This window comes from Martes martes (genome assembly GCF_963455335.1).
Source record: "Martes martes genome assembly, chromosome: 2".
NCBI lineage: Eukaryota > Metazoa > Chordata > Mammalia > Carnivora > Mustelidae > Martes > Martes martes.
Genome location: NC_137889.1, coordinates 105,349,548 through 105,371,197, shown reverse-complemented (window position 1 = coordinate 105,371,197; position 21,650 = coordinate 105,349,548). Strand labels below are relative to the sequence as shown.

The 21,650-nt window shown below is 39.2% G+C and overlaps 1 protein-coding gene across 1 annotated transcript in view; it reads right to left on the bottom strand.

The window, feature by feature from the left end:
• ARHGEF38 (Rho guanine nucleotide exchange factor 38) overlaps window positions 1–21,650 on the bottom strand; it is a gene marked incomplete at its 3' end in the record, with an annotated part of 140,111 nt that overhangs the window by 101,431 nt on the left and 17,030 nt on the right. The window contains exon 2 of the mRNA XM_080796967.1: window positions 3,236–3,420. Within this exon, the coding sequence (XP_080653093.1) occupies window positions 3,236–3,420 (185 nt within the window). The remainder of the gene's footprint in view (window positions 1–3,235; window positions 3,421–21,650) is intronic.

The window sequence follows — 21,650 nt, the reverse complement described above, 5'->3', positions numbered from 1 at the left end:
GGACGTGAAGGTTAGAGAATGGTAAGCCTGAAATTCTGATTTTGAGGGGGGTGAAGAAACAGAACGACCATTCTAGGGAATGGTGCCTGGAGTGAGGGGCTCAGATGGGGTGGTTGAAGGAAAGATCTCAGGATAAGAGCAAGTCAAGGAACAGGTGGAGAGGCCTGGCGATTGTGTGGGCCATTTGCCTGATTAGAGAAATCACCTGACATTGATGTCGGACCTGGAGAGAGGGAGAAGGTATGGAGAGTTGGACGAAGGTCTAAATTTTTCAGAGAATAGGAGTGACTAGTAAAACCTCACTATAAAGGTGGGTAGGTTGTGGCTGAGTCTGGAGTTTGATGTTATGTGCACTTAAAATTAATATTTTCATAAGTATGTAAATAAACATTTTATTAATAACCATAAATATCTGCCCAGAACAGAGGCTACATCAGACACAACTAGTTTATATTAAATGAAAAACACCAAAAATATTTTTATATATTTAGCAATAAAACCAGAGAGCAACTTTCTATCATGATCATTAATGTTATTTCTAATCTTACAGGATGAATAAGAAATGTCCAGACTCGGAAAGTGGCCAGTTACCTTCGAACTTGAGAACTGTGAGAGGATTAAGTAAGAATACCAAGGAAGCCTTTGAAACGGGACTTGATCAATAGTAAGTACCTATTGAAAGTCATGAGAAAGTAAAACTAAATGTCACCTCGTATGAAGGAAAAATTGCAAGTCTGCTCTGTCACTTTTCTTTATATATTATCTTAAACCAAAACCAAAACCAACTTTTATAATTAAGGTCACCTTGATCTATACTGGTTTTCCCTTACTTGTACGGTCAGATATTTTTCCTAGTATTTCTTAGAAGAGACTTGTGTTAAGAACATAAACTCTGCTTCTGGATGTTGTTAAGTCCTGGGAGAAGGATGTAATAATTGAAGTTGTGACAACTAGCTAACAATATTTTTATGATCATGCGGTATGTATTAAGATGCCAAACTCAGAATCCATAAAGTTAAATATATTCGATTACTCAAACATGGCAAAATCAAATGAATAAACCTTAAACAAGGTTAACTTTTTAACTTTAAACAAGGTTATTTAAAAAATTTTTAAATTTAGGGTGCCTGGGTGGCTCAGTGGGTTAAGGCCGCTGCCTTCGGCTCAGGTCATGATCCCAGCATCCTGGGATCGAGCCCCGCATCGGGCTCTCTGCTCAGCAGGGAGCCTGCTTCCTCCCTTCTCTCTCTGCCTGCCTCTCTGCCTACTTGTGATCTGTCCGTCAAATAAATAAATAAATAAATAAATCTTTTAAAAAAATTTTTTTTAAATTTAAATTCAATTTAGTTAACATATAGTGTATTATTAATTTCAGTGGTAAGTTTAATGATTTGTCAGTTGCATATAACACCCAGTGCTCATTACATCACGTGCCCTCATTAATGCCCATCACCCAGTTGCCCCAATCTCCTACGCCCCTCCCCTCCAGCAACCCTCAGTTTGTTCCCTGTAGTTAAGAATCTCTTATGGTTTGCCTCCCTCTGTGTTTTTATCTTATTAGAAGGCAAAAGAAAAACTGAGAAAATTACTTGTAACATGTGGGATGAAAAAGAATATCCCTAATATATAAAGAGGTTTTGTAAAACAATAAGAAAAAGACAAACCTATTTTTTTTAAAAAAAGGGCAAGAGATGTGAATGTGAATAGGGATTGAAGAGAAAATAAATGGTTAATGAATATATAAAAAATATAATATATAAAAAATATATAAAAAAGGTATTTTGACTTCTCAAACACTGTTAATGAGAATGAAAATTAGAATGGTATTGACTTTTTGGTTGTCAGCTAGTAAATTTTTACCAAAATCCCTAATATGTATACACTTTGATCAGCAATTCCACTTCTAGGAGCTTATTCTAAGGAGATGAGGTGACAAAACCCGAATCATAAAAGAGTGTCTCAGCATCAGTAACAGTAGAAAAACATTTGTAAGTGTCTGTAGTCACGAAAAGAAACATCCAAGAGATTGCTGAATGAAATGAATGTTATAAAATAACCTGTGTAGTTTTGATTACATTTATGTAAAAATATAAGTTCAAAATATATGTGGCTGTGTGTGCATGGGCGTGTGTATGTGTATGTAAATGTCCCAACTGACACCTGCAAGGATGTTTCCCAACCATGTGAACGGTGATTATCTTTAAGCAGGGATTAAAGATAAAGATGATTCTGATCATCTTTACTTCCAAGTTTGTGCTTTTGTATATTGTTTCAATTGTGTATGAGGACTGTTTACCACTCCAGTGATTAGGTTATCCCTCCTCAGGGCTGTTGCTCTTATTCTCCCCTCAGCCTGGAACACCTTTTAGCCCTTTCAGTTCTTGGCTGTCATGTCCCCCATTGTGAAATAGAAGCCTTACCCCTCTGAGCCCATGCTCCATCCCTTCTCTCCACTTTGGTTTTCTCCATTCTACTTGCCACCATCTAATATGTTTTAATTTATATTTGTTTATTAACTTATTAGTTATCACCTGACTCTTCCTCTCTCCCCCTAGAAAGTAAACCCCATAAGCACAGGACTTTGTTTTGTACTGAGCTGTAACCCTAGAGCTGGGAACAGTGCCAGTTACAATATCAGGTACTTAATCCATGCACATATATGTGAATCAGATATTCTTGTACCTGTACTCTAATTCCTTACAAGAAATTCTCCAGAAATGCCTTGATTAAAAAGGAGGAGAATGATTAACTTATGAACACTTCAAGTATTACCTTACATTCAGGTTAATTTCTATGTTGAATTTTACTCAGCTGAAGTTTAATTGAGCTCTCAATGTAGGGGGGAAACACATTTTTTTTCTTTCAAATCCTTGATCATCTTTGAATCAAATTAAATGCCTTGTTCCTAAACCGCTGAAAACCTGTTGCTCACAACAGGTAAGAATCCAGGAAAGAACACATAGAAATTTCAAAGTGGCAGAAACTGTGAACTTCCTTCTCCCCATATTTTGGAATACAGTTTTCTTGGCCAGATGGAAGGACTCTGGGTGTCCCTCTACTGACACAGGAAATATGAATCTGATGCTACTTTCCACCACCCCAAGCCCAGTCCTCAAGGAAAAGGGCCCATCCCTCCACCCTCACTGTGGCAGATACTATACTTGGATGATTTGATTTCATGGTGCTGGTGATATTTAGGATATGGTGGGGGGGGGGAGCTCCAAGTTGCATTTACCTGTTTATTTCTCAAGGGCTGAACCACTTCCCTAATGCACAACTCAAGATCATTGAGGTAGTCTTTTTCCGTCTGTATCAGCTCCTTAATGATTTTCAAACGCTTTGCCATCATTCTCTGCACCTGGTGCTCCTCCTGAGTTAGGGTCTCAGTGGCAGAAGCCCCGGCCTGGGGAGTCATCTTTTCTGTTAAATAAAAACATGTATGTACAAGTGAGACATTCTGCTGAGGTTTCTTCTTTCATCATTACAAACACTATTGGATTGCTTTTAGCAAGAAAAAAAGGCACAAAATGTCTTCAGAGCATGTTCTTAGGAAGAAATGTGTAGTAGTTTGCCCTAAGGTTGGAATCCTATGAAACTATGAGCAACAAGGGAGAGAATAGGTACTTCTGACTAGTCAGCTGAATGACGCTTGACTGTCGTGGCTTGTCTTTAAAATATCCCTTTGTTACTATATTAAGCTATAAACCTTGTCTTCAGGCTGGAGATAAAAAATGTATTAAAATTAGTTCGGAAAAAAAAATTAAAAAAAATTAGTTCGGAACTTCTGGATACATTTGCTTTTGAATCAAGGGATGATTTTTAATTAGTAAGTGGAACACCTTCCCATTTTGCCCCTATTATTAAAAATAATTGTCCCTCTTCATTCATATGTGGAATATAAGAAACAGCACAGAGAGTCATAGGAGAAGGGAGGGAAAACTGAAAGGAAGTAGAGGGAGAAAAACCACGAGAGACTGTTAACTCTAGGAAACAAATGGAGGGTTGCTGGAAGGGAGATGGGTGGAGGGATGGGATAGCCGGGTGATGGGTATTAAGGAGGGCACGTGATTTAATGAGCACTGGGTGTTACACACAACTGATGAATCATTGAGCACCACATCTGAAACTAATGATGTACTGTATGTTGGTTAATTAATTTAAGTTAAAAAAATTGTCCTTCATTCTTAGTAATATGCAAACCTTAGTGACATGGAATGAGGAGTGAGAAAAGTGGTAGATTGAATACATGTCAACTAGGATTTTTCATGGCCCATCTTCAATATCAGGCATATCTTGTTATTTCAAAATTCTTGAACTGCCAAATAGAAAATTTCAATTAAAAAATTCATTGTGCAGGGGCACCTGGGTGGCTCAGTGGGTTAAAGCCTCTGCCTTTAGCTCAGATCATGATCTGGAGGTCCTGGGATCAAGCCCCGCATCGGGCTTTCTGCTCAGTGGGGAGGCTGCTTCCTCCTCTCTCTCTGCCTGCCTCTCTGCCTACTTGTGATCTCTGGCTGTCAAATAAATAAATAAAATTTTAAAAAAATTCACTGTGCAGAGGAGATATTGAGATAAATGGGAAGGCTCACATAGAGCCAGGGTTATAATATGAGAAAGCTAAATGTCTTCAAGAATGAGCTTCCCACAGCAATGGAAAATTTTGGAAGCCCCAAATGAGGTCACAGATGAAGTCAGAGCAGTGATAGATAGTAGGGCAGTGTGCGTGTGTGTGTAAATGAATTTTCTTCGAGCTTGAAGTCATCACAAATTTCATGTTCATCTTAATGTTTCCCATTGCAAAAGTAATTTTATTTCCTTTAAAACTGAAGTGACTTTTTTTTTTAAGATTTTATTTATTTATTTATTTGACAGATAGAGATCACAAGTAGGCAGAGAGGCAGGCAGAGAGAGAGAGAGAGAGGAGGAAGCAGGCTCCCCGCCAAGCAGAGAGCCTGATGTGGGGCTCGATCCCAGGACTCCGGGATCACTACCTGAGCCGAAGGCAGAGGCTTTAACCCACTGAGCCACCCAGGCACCCCAAAACTAAAGTGATTCTAGTAACTGGTACGTGAGATATCTTCGATGCTGACACCACCTCCTGAGTATGTAGAGCTTTACAAAAGGGCTTTTAAAGGGTCTGTATGGAAAGAAAAAAAAGTACACAGTGAATGGATATGGAAATAAAGAGAGAATTTTCTCCCAGCTCACTCCAGAAACAAGGCTAAGACAACTGGAGAATCATTACAGCAGAGGGTTCAACATAATTGCTCAACATAAAGAGACTACTCCTAGAAGAAGTAAGGAACACTCCTCTCTCCTTGGCCCATTCATCCCAGGAGTTCAGCCGGAGGCTCCATAATCAAACATCTGTGGATGATGGTTGAAGGTATTTCCATTAGTTTGACAGGTACCCTAGATGTGTCTTTAAGGGATCCTGACTTGCAAGTGAATACGCTTCCAGATCCTCTGCCCAGTAACTACTCTTCCTTTAGCAGAAAAGATGATGGATTTGACAAATGGCATCTGAGAGCCCAGAGTTTTACAAGACTTGGGACATTTGGTGCCAAAGAAATAATCTACTTAAGTTCTATAAGAAGAGAAAATCTATGCAAGGAGAGAGATGGAATTCATGAGGTGGTCTGCAGCTTTCATATCTTGAGTTATATTATGAGAATTTTTGGATGCTTGCTAATATTTTTTATTGGAAAGTAGAAGAAATCTGCCTCTTAGCACCCCAAATTCAAAAGGAAACGTTACAGTGAGGCATCTTTCCTATGAATTATTTTGGATCTAAAAGAGGAAGGCAGGTCACTGAGGAGGAGAGACGCAGTGAGCAGGTTGTATACACAACTAGACCTTTGTGAGCCTCCTTAACAGGGCAGAGGGGGGAACGGTGGGGGTTCGTTTCTCCTGGGACATATGAATTAGCTCATAGAAAGAAACCTCACTAGTAGAGAGCTGACAAACCGGTTCAGATTGTATCCAGTTATTACCTAATGCCTTGAAAAGAAAAGGGACCCTGTTGAAAAACTGTTTTGACTGATACTTACTTTTCCAAGTTCTAAACTTTTTGTGCCTTATAAAATAATCTGTCAATGATTTGGGGGGCTAGCAAGGAGAAAGGAGTCTTCCCTAAGCATTGGCAAAGAAATATCCCTAAAATCCATTCTCAGGTTCCCTTTACTCCTGAATTCCAGGACTCAATTACTGTGCCAATTCAACCTATTTCACAGATTTTCCAGTTACTGCACTTTATTTTTTTTTAAAGATTTTATTTATTTATTTGACAGCCAGAGATCACAAGTAGGCAGAAAGGCAGGCAGGGAGAGAGGAGGAAGCAGGCTCCCTGAGGAGCAGAGAGCCCGATGCGAGGCTTGATCCCAGGACCCTGGGATCATGACCTGAGCCGAAGGCAGAGGGTTTAACTGACTGAGCCACCCAGTGCCCCTCCAGTTACTGCACTTTAAATGTCCAATATCAGATATATCAATGAAAAACTGCTTAGATTTTCTAATGCAGGTCCACAACATGTTCAGAACCAAGTTAGGGGAGTCACAGTGATGGAGGGGAGGAAGCAGGCTCCCTGAGGAGCAGAGAGCCCGATGCGAGGCTTGATCCCAGGACCCTGGGATCATGACCTGAGCCGAAGGCAGAGGGTTTAACTGACTGAGCCACCCAGTGCCCCTCCAGTTACTGCACTTTAAATGTCCAATATCAGATATATCAATGAAAAACTGCTTAGATTTTCTAATGCAGGTCCACAACATGTTCAGAACCAAGTTAGGGGAGTCACAGTGATGGAAATCAAGTGTCATTCAAGATATTGATTTTCAATAAAGTGATATTTAAAAAAAAAAAAAAAAAAAAAAAAAAAAGATATTGATTTTCAGAAACTTCTCCCTTCAGGTATGAACATCTTTTCAGAGAATTTGGAGTTCATATCTTATGAGACACCTTTGTTTCCTCTTTTGACGCAAGTTTACTGCAGAAACAAAGGCCTGGCTTGCATCATTTCATGATCCGATCTCTAAACACTTTCCGTATTTGCCTTTCTTAAACCAACAACCTCTTCACAATGCACTGTGGGGACAAGTTTTATTTTTATGAGCTCCTTCCCTACTTTTAAACTTGCATCTTTTAGTTATGCTATGTTTTATAAAACATTTGTAACACATGACTATTACCAATGCAGATCACCCAAATCAGTCAGCTATAATAACCTTTTCTTTCTGGATAAAGGAACGGAGGAGCTAAGTATTTAGGAAAGAAGGAAAAATAGAGTTCATTCATTAGAAATGAGTATTTTCTAGCAGTTAGCTTAAATTACAAGACTATGTCAAAGTGAGACAGGCCCAAAGGCTATATGGTTTTAATCAAAATATGCCACTGCGGGGGGGGGGGGGTGTACCTGAGTGGCTCAGCTGGCTAAGCATCTGCCTTTCACTCAGATCATGATCCTGAGGTCCTGGGATCGAGCCCCACATCGGGCTCCCTGCTCAGTAGGGAGCCTGCCCCCCCCAACCCCTGCTCACACTCTCTCTCAAGTAAATGAAAAAATCTAAAAAAAAATATGCCACTGTGCATGCAAAGAGTTTCAGGTAAATGACATGCGTTTCCTAATCCTCTATTTCTTTCATCCTCAAGCTTCATTTTTCCAGCAGTGATCATTAATTTTCACTATTTTAGCCACAGATTTCACAGGTAACATATGTGGAAATTCTAGACAGAGGATTTTTATGTAAAAGGAGGTGGCTGCAGTTTGGAGAAAGAATAATCAGACTTAGTATCAGCTCTGCCACTCCTAGCAGCAAGAACATGGTGCATCAATTAGATATCTTCACTGAGACTCAGATTCCTCATCTGCAGAATAGGAATGAAAACCATCATAACGTTAACAGGAAGACTGAATTAAATGAGCATCTGTATGTGGAAGCTCCTTGAGATCTTCAAAACAACCTAAGTATTCATTATTTCTATAGACATTAGAATGCAAGGTTTCATTTCTCTACATTCTCAAACTTCTCCACCACCTTGGGCCAACAACTATCCCATTATCTTATAGTTACCAACTTGTCAAGAAAAAGGCATGATTCTGAAGTACGGGGACAGCCATGTTCAGATGGGAGAGGAAGTGGAGAAAAAAAATAGGGGTGCTGCTCTTGGAGGAAAGTGAGACTCAAGCTGGGGTTTGGAATCCTGAGCAGCTTCCCTGGGTTGGGTGTATGTATGGGGAGAAACTTGGTTTTTAAGGAGATGAAAAGGAACCCAAAGGTAAGAACATAGTTGGGGAGGTCCGAAGACAATCTGCAATGATTGTCCAAGTTTTGCTTCATGTACACACTTTCTGCTTTGTTGTTGTTGCTACTGTTACTGCTGTTTGGGGGTGGATTTTATTTTTTTTATTTTTGGAAAGATTGTATTTATTTATTTGAGAGAGAGAGAGTATGAGCAGGGGGAGGGGCAGAGAAAGAGGGAGAGGGAGAAGCCGACTTCCTGCTGAGCAGGGAGCCCAATGCAGGGCTCAATCCCAGGACCCTGGGATCATGACCCAAGCGAAGGCAGATGCTTAATGGACTGAGCCACCCAGACACCCCTTTGGGATGGATTTTAAAGAGAGGTAATTGTTTGTTTTTTGTTTTTTTTTTTCCATATGATAAAATAAGAAGTATTGCAGGGATTAAGTGCCTAGACTGTGGACTAGATTTTCTGGGTAAACTACACCTCTAATACTTATTAGATCTGTGGCCTTGGGTGAGTTACTTAACTCTTTTTGTGTCAACTTCCTGATCTGTAAATTAAGGGTAATATTAATAAAACCTTATAAAGTGATTATAAGGATAAAATGAATTAATGTTTGCTCAATTCAGCAGTGCCTGGCAATATTTAATATAGTAGATATTGTGTATATATTTGCTATAATTATTAAATGTAATCCCTATTTATTATCTGTAATGTAATTTTCACTGTATTATTAGTTGTATTCCCGTTTAGGCTATAAATTTCCCCAAATATTTCCTTGTGATTACAAGCATACATACAGCAGATAGTTTTGCTTTTTCTCAGTTTTTGTTTTGTATTAATGGACTCATATTCATAATCTTTCACAAATTGCTTTTTCAGCTGTGTCAGTATTTAGTGGCTATCTTTTCTTAAGTATATATGTGAACATATATCTTTATTCTTTATAATAGCAGAATACTTGTCAGGCACTGCCATTTGCCTGCCCAACAGGTAAACTCCTGTTGTCTTTCATAAACTGAACACTGAATAAATAAAAATGCTTACTTGTTAGATTCTTTTTCAATCTATGGTCCACTTATGATCAATGAGATGTAAGCAGAAATCTCTGAGAGGGGCTCTCAGGACTTGGGACAAGGAAAACTTGGTTGGGATACCTTTTCTTTCATCTTGTACACCTCATGGCTCTTGCCTTCTTTTTCCTGTCTGGAATGTGGATGTGAGTCCTGAGGGTGCAGTAGCTAAGCTGGGACCATGGCGTGATCACCATGGGAATTAAGACCTTTGCACAATGGATGATGGTGTGGAAAGATAGGAAGAGTCTTCCTACTCCTAGACATTTTTTCTGAGATATGTAAATTTCTAGGTGTTAAGCTCCGTTTTTCTATTGCTTTTAGAAAACTGCCTTCCTATCTGATAGGGATTTTTGTATCTGGAAGTACAAGTGCTGTAAGTAACATAACCTAAAATATGAAACCCACCTAATAGGGGAGGAAGGATATTAGGAAGACGTTTTGCAGTCTGGAGAGTGGATAATCATCACTAGTTAACAGCAAAATATTTGTTAAATCTGTATCTCTGCATACCAAGGCATGTAATTAGGGGAAATGGTAAAAAAAAAAAAAAAATGCTGGCATATATTGGTTATTTCATGCTACTTTCCACACAATTTTACAAATGAGATATGAACTCAAACCACGGCTAGTCAATCTGTAAGGAGAGACAGAAGAAAAAAAAAAAACCTAAAGAAGATACTCTGCTGGTGGTCTATTATCTAAATAGACTGAGAGTGCCAATTGCATTGAAAATGCCAACTGCTTCCATCTTCAAAGTGAAGCCCAAGAGATTGCTTTAGCAGGTGATGAGACTGGTGACCCAGAACTTCTTCCACAGAGTTCTTTGCCATTCCAGAGAATGTAAACTCACTAGCACATATAAATTTGAGGGTGGTACCTGAAAGACTACTAATGGCCATTAGGCTAAGAGCATTCTACTAAATCCTGCCTACTTGAGCCCCAGCCATTCATCCAACTCTCTGTTAATCTCCCTGCTGGTCTCTCTGGATCTCTGTTAATCTACTGTTGTACTTCTGCTTGGAGAGATATCTGGGCTTTGGAAAACATCTCTGGGTATTAGTGGTCCTGACATAGCTGTCTGCTATTGATATGCTTTCTCCTGGTTTCTATAATCTGGATTCTTGCCCATTGTAGTAGGCAGAATAATGATCCCCCGAGGGGGGTCCACATTCTAATCCTCAGAACCTTTAAATGACAGGTTACCTTTCATGGCCAAGGGGATTTTGTGGATGTGATTAAGTTGAAAGAATCTGAGATGGAGAGATATCTTGCATTATCTGTGTAGACCCAATCCAATCACCTTATTTCTTAAAAGCAGAAGAGAACACAAGAGAAGTTAAAGTGAAAGGGACTTGACTTACCATTGCAGGTTTTGAAGATGGAGGAGGGGCCTAAGAGCCAAGAAAGCTGAGAACAAACTTTGGCTAATAGCCAGCAAGGGAGTAGGTACCAACAATCTGAAAGAGTGAGGAATGGATTTTCCCCCTCAAACCTCTAGAAAGAGTGCAGCTCTACCCTCCTTGGTCTTAGCAAGACCTTAGACTCTAAGGCACTTTGGCCTTAGACTCTAAGGCACTTTCAACTCAGCCACTGTGGACGTTTGACTGAGAGAAAATGTGAGATAATACATTTGTGTTATTTTAAGCCATTAAATTTGTGATGCTTTGTTACAGCGACAACAAGAAACTAATATCCCCACATACGCTAATCCCTAAAAGAACATGTTCCCCGGGGTTTAGACTGGGGAACATTTTTAAGAACATTGAACTACAAGCTTGTAAGACCCCTTCCACCTTGTAGTGTTCCTCAGCAATTCTTGCCGCACTACCAGTTCAAGACTGCCTGTGCCGCAGCAGCTTCGTAACCCAACATATAAGGAGTTCCTCACTCTGGGAGCCTAACTCCTAAGACCTGACCAAGGTTGCTTTCAAGAAGGGAGAGTTTACTACTTGCAGCAAGCCATGAGATCGCTGGGGATGGCTTCCAAAGCAGTGTCTCCCGAAACAGCAAGCTTGGCTTGGTTATGTCGAACAGTTCTCATCTTGTGGTTACCAAGAAGCTCTACAGGTTCCTGTTTTCATCTTGCCATCTCCTGGTTCAGCTTTTTCGGGATGTTCTGCAAGTGTAACTGAACCCACAGGGTTAAGGCGGTAGATTCAAATTTTCCACAGCAGGAAAAGTGGCCGCCAATCTTGCTGACGGCTTAAGCTTCGCTAATGAAACAAACATGGGACAGTCTGTTGGACTTTCTCTTTCAATCTACTTTTTAGCCTTTGTTCAGTTGGTTTTGAGTATGGGCCAGAAAAATCACACTGGGAAGGTGGATGTAGGGTTGGACAATATTTTTAATGACATAAACATTAAAAATAAGCCAGTGAAGAGAGGAAATAGATGTATGGAAGAAAGGCAGGCCACGCCTTTCACAGACCACAAAAAGGCAATCCCAGCTTGCCTGAGGGAGATTCAGAGACTTTGTAAAATGCCAGAGCACACACTTAAGGATTCATTTAAAATTAAATTTAAAAATTTGTTTAAAAATTAAACTTAAAATTCATTTAAAAATACTCCCGATGAATGGATAAACCTTCAAAAATGTGTAAGAAATCCTCTGGGGGCAGGAGCAAACTTTAAGCACAGTCCCGGGAGTTCAGTGAGGCTAAAACCACCAAACCACCTGGAGGCATCTACAGATGCTAGTAGACTAGGAAGATGAGAACCTGTATGTGGGTGACGAGGAGGCAGGACATGTGGAACTGGGATCTGGACAAGGTCTCTGAACAGCAATGGATCCTGACTGGAGAAACACCATAAAGTCAGAAGAGAAAGGAAGAAGGAAAGGAAAAGAAAGAAAGAAGAAGGTGAACTACTACAAATAATCCCCAGAGGGCGAGACCTCAATACAAATCATCTGTCTCAGCCACGGTTCTGGGTAGTGATAGAAAAAAAAGCAGGATGGGTGGGATTCCCCAATAACTTGGGGATATTGGTCTGCTCTCATCTGAATTTGGGGCTTGGATTCACTGAATGTTTAACAATAATTAAGAGCCTATTATGAGCCTCAGTGTGTCCTAGGGGCTGGGATACAGCAGTTTATAAAACATCAAAAAACAGATCCCTTTCCTCATGGAGCTTAAATTCTAGTTATTTAGTATACGAGTTCATTTAGTGTACCAAAAGGTGGTAAGCAGTATGGGAAAAGGAAAGCAATGAGGTCTTCTAGAAAGTGCTAAAAGGTGTGCCATTTCATTTTATTTTTTAAAAGATTTTATTTATTTACTTGAGAGAGAAAGAGTAAGAGAGCAGGGGTTCTGAGGCAGAGACAGAGGGAGAGGGAGAAGCAGACTCCCCACTGAGCAGGGAGCCAGATGTGGACTTGATCCCAGGGCTCTGAGATCATGACCTAGGCCTAAGGCAGACATTTAACCAACTGAGCCACCCAGGCACCCAAAATGTGTGCAATTTTAAATAAGATAGTGGGGAAGGTCTCAAATTAAGCAGGTTTAAAAGATGAAAGACAATCATGCAGTTATCTTGGGTATGTAGTTTTCAGCAGAGGAACCAGTGAGTGGGGAGTTTTCATGGGAGGATGTGTATGGCCTATTCAAGGATCAGGAAGGAGGCCAGTGTGGCTGAAGTGGGAGAGACAGGTGGGTTGGGTGGTAGAGGGAGAGGCGGGAAGCAAATTGGAGGAGTGGGCAGCTTGGCAGAGACTGTGGTGCTTAGTAAGCATCTTAAACATTTAAATGTCTTCCTAGTGTTGCAGAAAAGATAAAAGTATTGACAAAATTTAGATGCTTTTCAATTAGGCATGCATGTTAAAATTTTAAGGCCATCCATTAAAATCATGGAAACAGCATGTGAAACTTCAAACCCATAGATGCAAAAATGTAATTTGAAGGAAAAAAAAAAGTAATTCAAAAGAAGAAAAGAGAAAACAGAAAGAGAGGAACAAAGACAAGATAGTAGAGCCAAAATATGACAATTGTAGTGAGTCAAATGACCAGCATACCCAACTGGGTTTAAAAAGAACAAGCAGTTCTGTGTTGTTTACAAGGGAGAGAAAATAAACACATGAAAAGTTTGAAAGTTAAAAGCAAAAAAGGTTACAAGCCAATAATAATTAAAAGAGAGACAGTGAAGCTCTTTTTATATCTGACAAAATGAACCTGAAGGCAAAAGTAAAAGTGAGCACTGTATAATGATGAATTATTCTTCCTGACATGAACATTTTAATTTTGTGTGTACTATATAACATGGTTTCAAAAGTGATGCATAGGGGCACCTGGGTGGCTCAGTGGGTTAAGCCGCTGCCTTCGGCTCAGGTCATGGTCTCGAGGTCCTGGGATCGAGCCCTACATCGGGCTCCTTGCTCAGCGGGGGGCCTGCTTCTCTCTCTGCCTCTGCCTGCCTCTCTGCCTGCTTGTGCTCTCTGTCTCTCTCTCTGTCAAATAAATAAATAAAATCTTAAAAAAAAAAAAAGTGATGCATAAAGTAAAAAAGTTGCAAGAAGAATTTGACAGATCATCTGTAATAATGATGGGGTTTTTTTTTTTAAAGATTTTATTTATTTATTTGACAGACAGAGATCACAAGCAGGCAGAGAGAGAGAGAGAGAGAGAGAGGGGAAAGCTGGCTCCCTGCTGAGTGGAGAGCCCCATGCAGGGCTCAATCCCAGGACCCTGGGATCCTGACCTGAGCCAAAGGCAGAGGCTTTAACCCACTGAGCCACCCAGGCGCCCTGTGATAATGATGTTTTATAAACACATTTCAGTAACAGGCCACTTAGGATAGAAAAAAATGTGTGCTCAATAATCAGAGATTTCCCTTTCTTTTTATTTTAAGATTAATTTTTCAAAATTTAAGCTCAATTAATTAACATATAATCTATTATTTGTTTCAGGGGTACACAATTTTTAAGGACATACACAACTTTAATGAAGATACACCATATTCTAGGCCATAAATTTTAAAGCTCACTATTTAAGAATTATGACTACAATAATGCAATTGAATTAGAAGTAAATACCCAGAAAAAAATTTAAGTCCTATTTGATTTGGAATTAAGTTAAAAAAAACGCCTGAGTAACTGATGGGCCATAGAAGAAATCATAAAAATAAATAGAAGATATTTATTTCAAAAGATAAGAAAAATATTACATGCATGTGTAATGTAGCTAAAGCATTGTTTACAGAAAATGTGTAGTCTTAAATTCATGTATAAGAAAAGAAGCAAGGCTATGAATTAATGATTTAAGAATCTAGAAATTAAAAGGTGAGGAGAATACATAAATCAAAGGAAAGTACAAGATAGAAAATTAAGAACAAAACAATGAAATGGAATAGAACTTCAATCAGATCTCACATAATTCCCACAGATATTTTGCAAGGCATATGAGCTCACATGAGAAAAAATTCTAAAACACACAAGGAAACAAGACACCATGAGTCAGATGCGGGGGAAAAAATAGTACAGTTAAACACACAAAGCTTAAGATATTGAAGTTATTAGAGATGCATTTTTTTTTAAAAAAAGCCTTTTTAATAGGTCTAAAGAAACAAAAAGTGGTTTGAAATTTTAAGCAAGAAATAGGAAACTATAAAAATGACCAAGTAGATTTTTTTAGGATTACTTTTTTAATATTTCATTTACTCATTTGAGAGAAAGAGAGAGACCGAGAGAGAACAAGAAGAGGGAGAGGCAGAGAGAGAGGAAGAAGTAGAATCTCCGCTGACCTGGGGGCCCCTGGGGCTCGATCCCAGGGCCTGGAGATCATGACCTGAGCCTAAGGCTGATGCTTAACCATCTGAGACACCCTGGCGCCCCAACCAAGTAGATTTTAAAATGTAACTTTGAAAAATAAAATTCATAATGAAAGTTTTAAAACTCAGTGGAACAAAAATGTCAATGAAAGGGTAAAATAGCAAATTATACAAAGCAGAATTAATGAATCAAGCAAAAGATGTTATAGAGAATGTAACAGAGAGAGGCGATGTGATGTACAATATAGGGGACACAGCATAGGGGACACTGAGAATTGAATGAGAGCATCTAACAAACGCTTAATTGGAGTTTCATAGAGTATAATAGAGAATGTAAGGGAGAGAAAATAATTGAAGTACTAATTGCTAAGGACTTTTCTGAATTTTCAAAAGACATTAATCCTCAGAATCAGAAATTACAATGAATTCCAAAGAAGATAGAACAAATTAGAAAATTACACCTAGACGTAGTGTTTGAAACTTCAATACAATGAGAATGAATAGAAGATCTTAAGAACAGGCAGTAAAAAAGGACACATTTCATAAAAAGGGATAATGAGTAGACTCGCGGCTGCCTTCACAACACCAATGGCAGATCCAGAGGATAGTAGAATAATACCTTCAAAGGGCTAAAAGAAACAAACTGACACCCTAGAACTGTAAGCCTAGGAAATGTTTCTCAGAAATGTTGGTGAAATAAACATAGTTTAGAAAAACAATATCTTAGTTTGCCACTAAAATATCCTCATTAAAAATAATTTCAAAATGGGGCGCCTGGGTGGCTCTGTGGGCTAAAGCCTCTGCCTTCCGCTCAGGTTGTGATCCTGATGAAGTTCTAGAACTTAGGTGAGGTTCAGTGGGCTGAGGTCCGGAGCCGATGACCAAGAAAGAATTCTTGAGACATCTTTGGTGCAAAATGGTGGTTTATTAAAGCACGGGGACATTACCCGTGGGCAGGAAGAGCTGCTGTCCCGGGTTGTGAGGGATGGTAGGTTATGTACCCTGCGGTTGGGGGAAGGTGAGGGAAAAGTGGGGTTTCAACGGAGCTTTCATATGCTAAAGAGGGCCTACGAGTGCAGGGATACCGGAGGTCTTGCAGCTTGATCAATGTTGTCTTTTGGCAAGCCATTAACATCAAGATAGTTGGGAGATTCCTGGTGGGATGTCACAATCCTGCTATCAAGCGTCTTTGTTAGTGAGATTTAGGTATAGAAGAAACTTAACTTTACTTACATTTCCTTCTACCCCAGCCTACTTCAGTTTTGTTTATGGAGGGGAGGGTGACATTAAGGCTTGAGGAACTGAGTTATTTGCCTCTGGAAATTGTGCTATTGATAATATAACTTCTTTGTTTGTAGATCTCTAGGACATTTGTAAACCAAGGGAGACTCCAGTCCTGCAGGATTGTGATCTCAGCAAGTTAACTATTTGTTTCTAGTTTATGGCAGTCAGGGGTACCTGAGGAATGTCACATATATTACCGAGGGGAGGGGAGTGGGTGGAGAGGGGGTGCAAGGTGCCAGCTTTTGCTTTGTCCTCAGCCAGCCTCCTGCTCCCTCATCAATCCCGGGGTCCTGGGATCGAGCCTTGCATCGGGGTCTCTGCTCAGCGGGGAGCCTGCTTCCCTCTCTTTCTGCCTGCCTCTCTGCCTACTTGTGATCTCTGTCAAATAAATAAATAAAAATCTTTAAAAAAAATTTCAAAAGCTATACCTTGCTCAGAGAGCGACCGGTCCCAAATGGAAGCTTGAAATGCGGAAAAGAATAGGACAGAAATGAAGAGGGAAACATGCACGATATGGAAGATTATTCTAGGAGGGATGCCCAAACTGGCAGAGAGAAATAAACAAATATAAAGTGTAACCCATGAACCTGGCAAAATTTTCTAGTCCTAAAATATTAAACTCTGATGCTTTTCACATCCAAAGGGAAACACATAAAGAGGAGCATACCTAAACATACTCTGGAGAAATTTCTAAATTCCAAGGATAAAGACAAACTCTTACAAACTTCTTGGATGAAAACATTAGGAAGAATCTAAGACTTGAGTTAAATTTCTCATGTGAAACATTAGATGCTGGAAGACGTTGCAATAATGTGTAAAGAATTCTGAGAGAAAAAGTCTTTGATCTTGGCCCCCTTGTTATTTCTATTTTAGGACAAAAGGCCATTGATTTCAAGTATAGGAGAATTTGGAATGTAGCCACTGTTGTAATCTCTCTGAAACTCTTATCTCATTAAGAATTCCAGTTAAATAAAAATAGGATCCAAACATCTCAGGAGAGTAGAAGACAAGATACAAAAGAAGCCCTTATAGAGACTTCCTGGCTCCAACCCCCCATGAAAACATTCAGCATATAAAAGATCCTGCTTGAGAGTTTAGAAATCTCAGTGCTTTGAGCTCAGAGCTCTCTAGAAGGAGTAGGGATGGGACAAATATTGGGCCTAGAGGAAAAGCAAGGGCTTGGAGGAGCTTAGAGCAAAGACCAGAGACCCCCTATTCCTCCTGCTATCCATGAGGGTCTGATGTAACTCAAGGGTGGGAGATGAAGGTGAATAATTAGAGCTGGTATTTTATTGAGGCAGAACAAATGCAAGAATAAAAGGGACCTTCAATAAGTACGGATGTCATGAACCAGGAAAACACATGCGTACAGAACAGACACATACACAAGGCCTTCTGAGTGTATCCAAAATTTACCCCCAAATCTAACATTAATTATAGTAATTGAGGAAAAAAAAAGGAAAAATGTTTCAATGTCAGAAGCAAGTCGTGTTTCAAAATTCACAATGGTTTTGATCTGGGTTTGGAATGCAAGGGAACACTTAAGAAAAAAAAAGAAGACATTCTTTCTTTAAAAAAAAAAAAAAGGCCTTATGGGAGTTTTAAAAATCACATAGAAAAGAAAGCTTATAAAAATGAGGAGTTGAAGTATAAATAGAGTAAATAGCATAACTGAATACATCTTTGTTCCAAATATGATCTTGGTGATGGAATGACCTTCACAGTTAATTATATCCTTGTATCTCACAGGCTGTGGGGCTGTATATCATGTGCGGCTCACATGACTAATGTACTTTAGCTGGGCTTCTTTTCTCATGCATCACATGTACGCTGCATCAAATTTCCTGGCAAAAATGTTATTTCAAGGTAATGTGTATAATAAAAATGTTCTCTTGGTGTCACAACAATATTATTTTTCCTCTGACAGTATTGTTAGAATATCTACATTGATTAATACTTACCTGCCAATTCAAATAGGAACATATGTTGTGGATAAAAATATTCGAGCATACCTTCTCACTCTTACAAAACATAAAGACTAAGTGACTTTACAGTGGAATTAACATAAGATGCCAAAAATATGACTGGAGAAGAGGAGCTGCTCTTAAGACTTGCTTTTTCTCTTAGTGATTTTAATAATAATGTATTCCTCTTGCAGAAGGATATATTTTTTTCCTACTTTTCATTGTGGTAAAGTGTATATAACGTGAAATTTACCAGGTTAACTGATTTTTAGAGTCCCAATTTGGCGGCATTAAGTCCATTCACGTTGTGTGACAATCACCATCATCCATCTCCAGAATTTTCACATCTTCCCAAACTGAAACTGCACACCCATTAAACACCAACTCCCTATTTCCTCCTCCCTCCAGCATCTGGCAGCCACCATTTTCCTTTTTGTTTCTATGAATTTGGCTACTCTCCATACCTCATGTAAGTGGGTGATTGCCCTTAGTGCAATGTTTTCTTTCTTTCTTTTTTTAAATATTTACTTATTTATTTATTTGACAGAGCGAGATCACAAGTAGGCAGAGAGGCAGGCAGAGAGAGAAGGGGAAGCAGGCTCCCTGCTGAGCAGAGAGCCCAATGTGGGGCTCGATCCCAGGACCTGGGATCATGACCTGACCTGAAGGCAGAGGCTTAACCCACTGAGCCACCGAGGTGCCCCAGCATAATGTTTTCAAGGTTCATCTGTGTTGTAACACATGTCAGAATTTCCTTCCTTTTTAAGGCTGAATAATGTTCCATCGTATGTATATACCACATTTTGTTTATAGAAGTATATATTCTTCAAAATTATTTTTGCTGTTGAAACATTATACACTATTACTGCAATTATACTGGTTATAATATGTAGTGATAGCCTAAAATAGAAGCAACCATTATCAAGTACCTGTTATGTACCCATTTATTAAAATATACAATACCTCTAATCTTCTTCACGACACTAAAAATGGGACCCTACCCTCATTTTAAAGATGACTAAATTGAACATGGCAAATGTAGAGTGAAATTCATCCAGTGACTCCCAGAGGATGCAGAGGTGTTGGGATTTGAACCAGACGTGCTTAGCTCTGAAGCCTGGGCTCCCTGTCCTCTACCACCTGACTGCTTATGTTGCAATCAAGGTGCGTTGCATGATGTGTGGTGGAATGGTGCCGGACTGGCAGACATGCAGTTCGGTACCCACCCTGCCATCAAGAGCCTGAGTGACCTTGGCCAAGTCATTTGGCCTCATGAAATTGCTTCATCTGCACAAAGGCAGTAACAACTATAGCGATGGTAATGGTAATGCGGGCTAACATTTTTTTGAGCACTCACTTTATAGAAAATGCTGAGCTTGTCTTGTATTAGCTCTTTAATCCTCACAGAAGGACTACAAGGTAGATTTTTAAATTCCCTTCCTTTTATTTACACACAAGGAAGCTGATACACACAGAGGTTAAGGCCCAAGGTCACATCACAGTAAGTAGCTTCAAACCTGAGCCAGTCTGGCTCCTAAACCTGTATTTTAACCACTACTCACTGCTGGGAAGTTGTTAAGAATTGAGATAAAGCATACAAATTGCTTAACTCAGTGTCTGGCACACAGAAACCTCTCAAAAAATGCCAGTCATTATTTTTATGACCATGATTTACTTGCCATTTTTCTATATCTAGTTCTGAATGGCTGCACCTGCTTTTCCTCTTTTTTTTTTTTTTTTTCCTCTTGGAAATGTTCCAGAGGTGGGAGGGGAGATTGAGCATCCATCAGGAAATTACCTTCCTTCACCCTGGACCTGCTCTGGGAAAAAGCACAATATGGCAAAGACTTCAACACAGTCAGTTCAGGACCAGGCCAAACATGCACTCTTATTACTTAGGCTGAATTCAAATGAGGTAGGGATATGGCACTTGAATGCTGCTTGGTATAATATAAACCCTCGAATTTTAAAAATCTAATTCTTTCCCATTTACCCTGAAGCTAAATCATCAATGCAAATGAGTTTCTGAGAAATTCACTGAAAATGGTGTGCTTCTCAGGAAAGTTGAAAGAGCAAGGGGATGACTAAAATAGGATATACGTCCTGCTAAAATATACAAGTTATTAGTTTTAAAATCCTAGATCCTTATTTATTTGGATTAAGGTTCCTAGCTGATATTATCAATGACTAGCAATAAATAATCATGGATTTTGATATCTGTAAATATATTAAAATCTCACTTATCTCTTAATAAGGAGGAGGTGAGCTAATATTTTCATGCACCCAGGTTAAGGTTGTATTCAAAGCCTTAACACCAGCCCTCACCTGTCCCCTATAACCCCAAGACCAGACTAGGCAGGCACACATATCCCATTCAACACTTACTCACTGAGCAACCTGCTAAGTCATTTGACTATGGAGAACACAAGGACCTAACCGTAAATTAATTCATAATTCATTACAACCATAAATGTGTTCACAATTAAACATGAATTAAAATGATCAGAATTGGAAGGTATTAGCAATTTTATAAGCTCTGTACTTTCCAGAGCTAAATCTTGTATTTAATTTAGTAGCAATTTTTAAAATTACGTATCACATATGAACTGGTACTGTGCTTTATGTTGAGTATATAATAGTAAATAAAGTATCAGTCTTTTTTGTTATGAAATGTAACTCTAGAAGTAAAGATAGGTTATTAAAGTCACAGGCTAAATCAATACTTCCCGTCTCGTTCCTAAAACATACCAAAAGACATCCATGTGCTCTCCACTTAATGATTAGGTTGTATGTTTTTCAAGAATTAGTTGCGTGCAGGAGCGAAGCTGATTTAGTTTTACTTCTTATTGTAATTAGGTTAACTTAATGAAACTTCAGTCGATGAAATATGAGAGTAAGAGTATGCATGTTTCCATGAAAACTGTCTTAATGCTTTGAAATAATCTGATAAAGTCACGTTGCCAAATATTGCTACTCTATTAGGAGTCGAAAGCGACAACTGTAAAAGATTTCAGAGAAAACTGCTCTAGAAAGATTATGCAAACCAAACTTGCATACACATATGATTACAATAAACTGTGACCTGTACTGAGCATAACACAACATAGATAGAGTTCAGGCCTGTGGGAAAAGTGACACAAATGAAATCAGAAAGTTTCAGACTACTCATGAGGAAGGAGAAGTGTCCTGAGCAAAGGGAGTTAGTATGTCCAAAGGCTTGGCTGCAAAAGAAGATTTGAAAAAAGCTTAGTGTGACTAAAGGGCAAACACCAGAGAATGTGGTAAGGGGATGGAGTCTAGAAAAATTATCTGGGGACAGATCTTGAAG